General features: G+C 38.2%; 1 protein-coding gene across 1 annotated transcript; it reads left to right on the forward strand.

Annotated features, from left to right (window-relative positions):
* LOC21386778 (pentatricopeptide repeat-containing protein MRL1, chloroplastic) lies at positions 1-8,381 on the forward strand. The gene is made up of 19 exons (XM_010090381.2): positions 1-478; positions 845-1,631; positions 1,837-2,068; positions 2,282-2,345; positions 2,647-2,791; positions 2,901-3,016; positions 3,339-3,467; positions 3,634-3,807; positions 3,907-4,071; positions 4,320-4,460; positions 4,600-4,699; positions 4,903-5,011; positions 5,114-5,205; positions 5,382-5,472; positions 5,931-6,162; positions 6,257-6,349; positions 7,019-7,067; positions 7,218-7,311; positions 7,806-8,381. The coding sequence occupies exons 1-19, from the start codon at positions 149-151 to the stop codon at positions 8,038-8,040; spliced, it is 3,378 nt and encodes a 1,125-aa protein (XP_010088683.1). The 5' UTR covers positions 1-148; the 3' UTR covers positions 8,041-8,381.
* Positions 8,382-8,617: the final 236 nt, after the last annotated feature.

The raw sequence follows: 8,617 nt of genomic DNA on the forward strand, positions 1-8,617 counted from the left end.
TTCGCTCCTCTATTCAGTCATCACTCTCTCCTCCTCTCCTCCTCTGCTTCTTTCGTCTCCTATCCTCAACTCTTCAAAGCCTCAAACCCAAAACCACCACTCTCTCTCTCTCTCTCTCTCTCTCTCTCTCTCTCTCTCTCCTGCTTCCATGGACGTTCGCTTTTCTGCGAAGCCTCAAATTCTGACGCTCATCTCGTGCACGCCGCTCTCCTCCTCCTCCTCCGCTTCGCCGTCGCGTTCCAGTCTCCGATCAATCCGAAGAGAATTTCTCGGCTGCGGCCACAATCTCCGGCCTCCAGGCTCGCTTCGCTCTCGCGGAAGACAGAGGAAGCCGTGGTCTCACTCTCGCTCCTCGCGCTTCCTCTTCAGAGCTTCTCTCGGTTCGCATCCGGTCCTCGTCGTAGTCGCCGTCGTCACCGTCTCCGCTGCTTCTGTCGTCTACTGGAATTTCTTCAAGTCGAAGAAGAATGCCAGAGAGGTTCAAATTTAGCTTTAGTTTGGACTTTTGTTAAAAGATTCTACAGTAAAAAGCTTACTACTTCAATTTAGCGACTTAATAATTAATATTCCCTTTAAAGACCAGTACTGTTATCTTAGACTGTTTAAAATGGAAAGGGTTGTAATTGACAAATTAATTTGGAAAAAAATTTCGGTCAAAATATTCTGCATTCAAATACATATATAGAAAATTTTGTAGTTCAGCATTCAGCTCTATTCACAGAAATTTTATGATTCAGCATTCGACTCTAAAGTAGAAATTTTTAAAGATTTTTTGTAGCCTTTGTTCATATATATGAGTTCATGTAATTATGTTTCCAAATTTCTAATTTTATAAGAAAATTAGGTGCCTGGACCTGCAAATTTTGCGTTACCTCAAATGGGAGGGAATGTTATGAACCATGTCATCCAGAGTCAGATGCTTGATTTCGGAGATGTTCGCGAAATGGAAGTACAGCAATTGTTGAAGGATGAGAACAGAGAGAATAGCCACGCTTCCGTCGAGAAACAGGCTCCACTGCAGTTTCACAATGCTACAGTGATGAACCAAGAGACTCTTGTCACCAGCGCATTACAGTCATCTGGTTCTGGTGTGCTCGTTTCCGGTGCCAGTAATTCGACATTTCTAAACGAGTCTAGTGTTTTGGACCAGTCTCTTTCGCCTCTGCTTTCTGAATCAGCTATATTGGAACCTCTGAATTTACCGGAAAGTTTGAACGGATTTCAACTGGACAAGTTGCGAGAGGAAATTGAGTCCAGCGAATCTCTGTTTGGCAGCGCTTCTGTTCAAGACAACGGTTCGGTCCATTTGCAAGAGGAAATCGTGTCTAAATTCAAGGTGAATGGTCATTCAGTTGCCGAATTGCATGAAGATGAAACGGATAAGAGACGGCTTGGTGAAGAAGGAGAAATGACAAGCTATAATTTCTTGCTTGGTGAATCGGTAAGAAAAGAACTTCACATGTTTTATGACGAAAACAAGTCAGACGAGAAAGGTATAGGAAAAATCAATGGTCATAACTCATTATCTCCCAATGCCTCTGCTCCGAATAGCAAGACGGTTTCTGCATCATTGAGGGACACCATTGTGAAAGGCGGAGAAGCAACCGCCCTGTTTCCACCCCTTAAAGCAGGTAATGCCACGGAACCAAAGTACTTGATCTCATTTTTTTTATGGTGTTGTCAAGAGTAAGAAGGAAAAGAGGGCGAAAAAAAAGACGAAGAAAAGAGAAGAAGGATACTTTTTCCTCGCTTTGCTGTGTTTCACTGTTGGCAGTTTCATACTTTTTTAGTTTTCCCATTATGCTGATTTTATATGAAGAACGTTTGTTTATTCAGATAATCATGAATCAAAAATACCTTTTTCAAGTCATAAAGAAGGCACTCTTCGTAGTGGAAAAAACTCAGGACAGGGCAGAGGATATTCAAGAGACCTAATAAAAGGAAATTTGGCTCAGAATAACCATAAAGCTCCAGCCAAGTTGACCCGCCTAAATGGACTGGACGTTGAGCAGAAACATCATCCTTCAGAGCAAATAAGCACTTACAATCGTTTGGTAAAGGATGGCAGGTATCTTGCTATGGTTAGATGCTTGTTGGTAGTTCTTGAGAAATTTCATGGTTGCAGTACAGCGTATAGCTGACAAATTTTAAATCACACGTTTGATTTAAAATGAACTACATTCTCTGGTGCCTTATCGGTCGAGTATTGCTGTCGAGCATTTTTGTTTAAAGAATGTTTTTACAGCTTAGAGCTTAAAATTGATTGACATGGGTGTATTAGGTTATCTGATGCTGTAGAATTGCTTGAAGACATGGAAAGAAGGGGTTTGTTGGACATGAATAAGGTGAGTGTCTCTTTTTAATTGTTAAAGCTCTGTTTTCTGTTTTCTGTCTTCTTTTTTTTTTTGGCTGGAATTTTTTTTTTTTTTGATACGACACGGGATCGAACCCACAACCTTCCCCTATGGCTGGAATTTTTTTTTTTTTTTTGATACGACACGGGATCGAACCCACAACCTTCCCCTAAAGCCCACCCCACCCGAACCCCCTGTGCCACTAGACCAAGCGGTCTTAGGCAGCTGGAATGTTAAAGCTCTGTTACTTTCTATAGAGTTTCCCTTATCTAATTAGATTCTGTGCTTTCAGGTTTATCATGCAAAGTTCTTTAAAATCTGCAAATTTCAGAAGGCTGTAAATGAAGCTTTTCGTTACGTGAACTTGATTCCTTATCCGACATTGAGTACATATAACATGCTTATGTCTGTCTGTACGAGTTCCCAAGATCCAGAGGGTACTTGCATTTGACAGTTTTGTTGATTGATAACTGAATTCCCTCTCACAATTTTTGTTCCCATTCTAAGTTATATACATCTTAATGATTTCTGTATGGTGCTATTTAGGAGCCTTCAAGGTTATGCAACTCGTCCAGGAGGCTGGATTGAAAGCTGACTGCAAACTTTACACTACTCTGATATCAACTTGTGCTAAGAGTGGCAAAGTGGATTCAATGTTTGAAGTATGGTATCTTCTTTGGGGATTCTGATTTAAATCTTGGTTTTTACATTCTTCTGGGCAGTTTTGTGAAATAAATCCGAATAATTTTCGGATACTATTCTTATCCTGTTCATGTTGATCACCATCAGGTGTAATGATGCTTAACACCATCTTGATATAGACTTGTCTAATATCTGAGCCGCCAGATGGTTATTTGTCATATTGTATTATATTATTTGTTTGAATAGAACATTCGATTTATGTTATGTGAAGAGGGGGGAGGGGGGTTGAGGTTGTGTTATGTTGGTCAGTTCCCATGTTAATTGCACTGCACAATTTCTTAGGTGTTTCATAAGATGGTTAATGATGGAGTGGAACCAAATGTTCACACATACGGGTCACTTATCGATGGTTGTGCTAGAGCTGGTCAAGTAGCAAAGGCTTTTGGTGCTTATGGTATAATGAGGTCTAAGGTATGTTTCTTTCAGGGCATCTAAAAACTTCTTTCGCCCACTAGCGACATTATTCCGCCAAGTTCTTTCTGTAACTTAATATCAATGTTTGGGGATAAATGTGGTTGGTTGTTTTATTCTTCATAATGATTTCAAATTAAGTGTTCATGCTGATAACATGCAGTAGAACGTGAAGCCAGATCGAGTTGTATTCAATGCGCTCATTACTGCATGTGGTCAATCAGGAGCAGTTGATCGCGCTTTTGATGTGCTAGCAGAAATGACAGCAGAGCCAGAGCTGATAGACCCTGATCATATCACTGTTGGTGCATTGATGAAGGCATGTGCGAATTCTGGCCAGGTAAGTTTGCCTCTTTATTCCAAGGGGATTATTTACCCTTCATATTTCTTCATAATGTTTATTCAAATTCCGCTTTACTAAATACTGCATCATTAATAGGTTGATCGGGCTCGAGAAGTATATAAGATGGTGCATCAATATAACCTAAAGGGAACCCCGGAGGTCTACACCATTGCTGTTAATACTAGCAGCCACATGGGTGATTGGGAGTTTGCGCGTAATGTGTATGATGACATGACTAGGAAAGGAGTGCTCCCTGATGAGGTAATTTTATGAGAGCTAGATCCTTCCAGGGACACATTTAGATGTGCAATAGACTTTACATGGAGATGTTAAAAAACCTTGTAATTTAGACAAAGTTTAGTGCTCGTGAAAATTAGTTTGTCAAAACTGATTTGTCTTTCTAGGCAGGATACCAATGTTCATTTCGTTCATTCATGTCAACTTTGAATTCATCTGTTTTTCTTTTAGGATGCATCGATTTCTCATTTAGGTTTTTGGCTTTCGTGCAGATGTTTCTCAGTGCATTAATAGATGCTGCAGGGCATGCTGGAAAACTAGATGCCGCCTTTGAAATCCTATCTGAAGCCAAGAATCGAGGTGTAAAATTCGGAACTGTATCCTATAGCTCATTGATGGGAGCCTGCAGCAATGTACGTCTTTTGTGCAGTCATATTATAGACTTGTTTTAGTTAGGCTTGGACCATTCCTTGTAAGAGGCTTAAAAGGGAAGTTCTATTATGCTGCCGGAGCTGCTGCGCTAATGAAGAAATTGCCTATTCCTTGTTACAGGCCAAAAACTGGCAGAAAGCACTGGAGCTATATGAGGATCTCAAGTCAACTAAGTCGGAGCAAACTGTTTCCACTGTCAATGCTTTGATTACTGCTTTGTGTAAGTTACAATGGTGGCTTTCTGTTTTCCCTCTTCTTGGGAAAAGAGCTGTTGCTCTCTTCAAGCGATATTCATATATGTTTTTTGAATTTTTAGGAAACTTATTTTCCTTTTATTAGAAGTTGTAAATTTTGCACATTTATTCCTGAAACATGATTTCTTAAAACTCCTTCAATGTGACATACAATTAAACTTCACTACAGGTGATGGTGATCAACTACAGAAGGCTATGGAAGTTCTATCAGAAATGAAGGCATTAGGATTGTCTCCAAATAGCATAACTTACTCCATTCTACTAGTAGCTAGTGAAAAGTGAGTTATTTAGATCGGTATATAAGTTATTTCTTAACAAATGTCTGTCTTGACGAACTCAAAAATCTCACTGTTGTCGTGTGTGCACCTTGTAACGTGTAGAAAGGATGATCTAGAAGTAGGCCTCGTGCTCTTTTCTCAAGCCAAAAAGGATGGTATTTCCCCAAATCTTCTTATGTCTAGATGCATACTCGGTAAGTTTTAACATTATTTTATCTCCATTGTTTTTATCATTTGGTTTTACATTGTACTTTCAGACATTAATCAAAATATGTTCTTTTTTGAATTCTTCTATTGAAACATCTTCAGTTGCTATTGTATTGTGTTTTCTTCTGTGAAGTTTACTTATACTTTTATATATGATCATAAGGCACGTGCTTACGGAGATATGAGAATGCTTCTACACTTGGTGAGCCTGTTTTGTCCTTTGACCCAGGCCGGCCACAAGTTGTCAATAAATGGTATTTGATTCTTCAACCTTTAGAATGGTTCTGTTAGACTTTTTTGCTTGTGGGCGATGGAAAGCACATGAATGAGTTCCGCATTTCAGATAAACATAAATGAGTTTTAATATGCAGGAAGTGAATGTAACTGAATTTTTTTAACTTGCTTATATACAGTCCATGAAATGATTTCTATGCCCATCCAATGTTAGAGAACAAACAACAAAAGTAATTGAGAAAAAGGTTTGAACCTGTGCTTGGAGCAGAAACTTTCTTCTTCCAAATATGATTCTGCTTACTGCATTGAGCAAGAGAATTTAAACTACTAACGCTGGCTATATCCTCCTAAGTAGTTCTCAGATTCTTGTGTTTCCCTGAAAGGGTATAGACAATTAGTTATCTACAAATCATGAATAAGAATTCTTGCTTGCAATATGCTTCTGCTCAATTTCTGCATTACAATGATATTTGTACAGGACATCATCAGCCTTAATGGTCTACCGTGACACAATTGCTGCTGGTGTGACCCCTACAATTGATGTTTTATCCCAAGTTTTGGGATGCTTGCAGCTCCCTCATGATCCCTCATTGAAAAACCGGCTCATTGAGAATCTAGCTGTAAGTGTCGACACATCAAGACCCTCAAATCTTTCGTCACTGATAGATGGGTTTGGTGAATATGACCCCCGTGCTTTTTCATTACTAGAGGTGAGTATGGCTTAATTTTGCAGTGCTTTCTTGGGCTTCATGTTTTGTAATGGAAACTAACTCGAAACCATATGATATCATCTTGTGATAACAGGAAGCTGCCTCTTTTGGAATTATTTCGTGTGTGTCCTTTAAGCAAAGTCCTGTCATTGTTGATACAAGGGAATTGCAAATTCATACTGCTGAGGTGCGTTCTCTCTTGCTATGTTTGGTAGGAAGGAAAGAAAATAGGATAGAAAGGAAATATGGAAGTGATGGAAAATAGCAATGATAGAAAGGAAATTGATTTTCTTTTATGTTGTTTGGTATGAGAAAATGGAAAGAAAATGAGCTTACCTTCACTTGTTTGTTTGGTATTGGAAGTTAAATTGGGAGGAAAGAAAAAATCCTACTCGTAAATTACTTTTATACCCTTAAATTTTTTGCTTGGATGTTGATGGAGAAAATGGTAGTTTAGTAACTCTGCTCACTTTAATGAGTTGTCCCTATTTTCCATCCCATTTTCTACCCATTTGTGGAAAGAAAAAAAATGGTGGGGCCCACATGTATTATTTTCCACTTCATTTTCTCTTCCTTTCTCTTTTCTCTCATACCAAACAACCTACATTTTCATTTTTCCTCCCAAAATCCCTCCACCTTCTTCTTCCTTCTACTTTTCTTTCCTACCAAACATACTTAAGGTCAATGTCAACTTTCTACAAGAACAGTGAAAATTCGTATCTTATATGGAGAGATATTATGTTTATCACACACTTTGAGCATATGGTGTGTTTTTTTTTTTTTTAATAGTTGGGTAACATCCATGATACAGAAGCTCAAAATTTATATTAATGGAAGTCTTTTTGATACTTGCCAGGTGTACCTTTTAACTGTTTTGAAAGGTCTAAAAAATCGGCTTGCTGCTGGTACTATAATCTCTACCACTTTTTTTTTTTTTGGGTTAAATTTCATCCAGATCTGAGATTAGAAAAATTGTTTCCATTTTCCTTTTCTTTTAATCTAAGCTCAATACTAATAGCGTTTTGCTGTTCTCGCCTCTCTTCCATTTTTTGCAGGTGCAAAGTTACCAACAATTACCATTTTACTGCCTGTTGAGAAAGCCCAACTTACGTCTCCCAAGGAAGAGAAGACAATCAACCTTGCTGGAAGGTAAGAGGACTGGCCTGTGAGTCATTACAACATGCCTTTGACAAATTAAAAAAAAAAGCAATCAAAATGATGTTTCATTTCACTTGTGTATTTGATGTTTACCAAGATAAACAATACCATTTGTGATTGGTTGAATTTGGTACTGATAAGAAGTTACGAATGGCTCGTAGCTGGGTAAATGAACCTATAAAACACACGCGTATTCGTATGTGGAACCATCAGCTATGAAAACGGCAATATCCATGTTGGCAGTCTTGGGGAATCAATGAAATTATTATATAATCCGGGAGAAATGTTGTGAAAAAAAAAATAATAATAATAATAAAATCAAAGGTTTAGTAGATGCATGTCATCATGGACCAAAAATTAAATCAAGATTTTTCTCAACTGGTGGCACATTCGACATTCTATTCATTTCTTTATTGTGGCGTTCTCTAGTACACGTGTCTTCTCACTATTATTAATGTGAATATGACATATTATCTCATTAACAGGATTGGCCGGGCAGTAGCAGCATTATTAAGAAGGCTTGGATTACCTTACCAAGGGCATGAATCACATGGAAAAATCAGAATATATGGTTTAACCCTTAAAAGATGGTTCAAACCAAAGCTTGCCTCTCCTTTTAGTGGAAGACCAGAAGAAATAAACTTATCCCAGTTTCGACTCGGAAAAGAGATCGCTCATCAGCAGCGTAATATTAGAACTGGCAATCTGTCATTGGACTGAGGGAGAGGTGATTTTGCTTTGCAAACATCCTAAAACTTCAGCCAATTCTCTAATTAGTTTTATCAAATGCTCTTCCTTGCGCATTCCCGTCACAAGCCTAACTTTCTACCGCAATTCTTGGAGTTTCCTTTTAAAAGTCTCATAGTTAGACTTGTGGTAAAGTGAGCCAAGAAAAGATGAAGTTGATAGAAACGTTGGATCTCAAAGCCAATTCATGCATAGAGGAGAGATCCATGGAGCGGCATAAGCGTAGTTTCATTTTTCAAATGTTTCTTGTCTCCTGAAGCTACAGTGATTGTCCTTTTCAATAACATCATGCAGGTAAATAGTTATTAGGGTTATATCAAGATATTAATAATACTCTCTCACGCGTATTTTATTTGGAATTTAAGTAGAAAATGCAATAAGGAATTCTCTGTCTGTTAAAGAAATCCATGATTCGTGTATAACAATCCAATCCAGTTGAAAATGGGTGCTCTTTTCATAGGGTTGAGCGATAAAACTTGAATTAAAACTCAAATTTTATACTAAGGATTCGTTCACTTCGCGGATTTGAGTTTTTAATTTAAGTTGAGAT

Source organism: Morus notabilis, unplaced genomic scaffold (assembly GCF_000414095.1).
Source record: "Morus notabilis unplaced genomic scaffold, ASM41409v2 Scaffold1897, whole genome shotgun sequence".
Classification (NCBI taxonomy): Eukaryota; Viridiplantae; Streptophyta; class Magnoliopsida; order Rosales; family Moraceae; genus Morus; species Morus notabilis.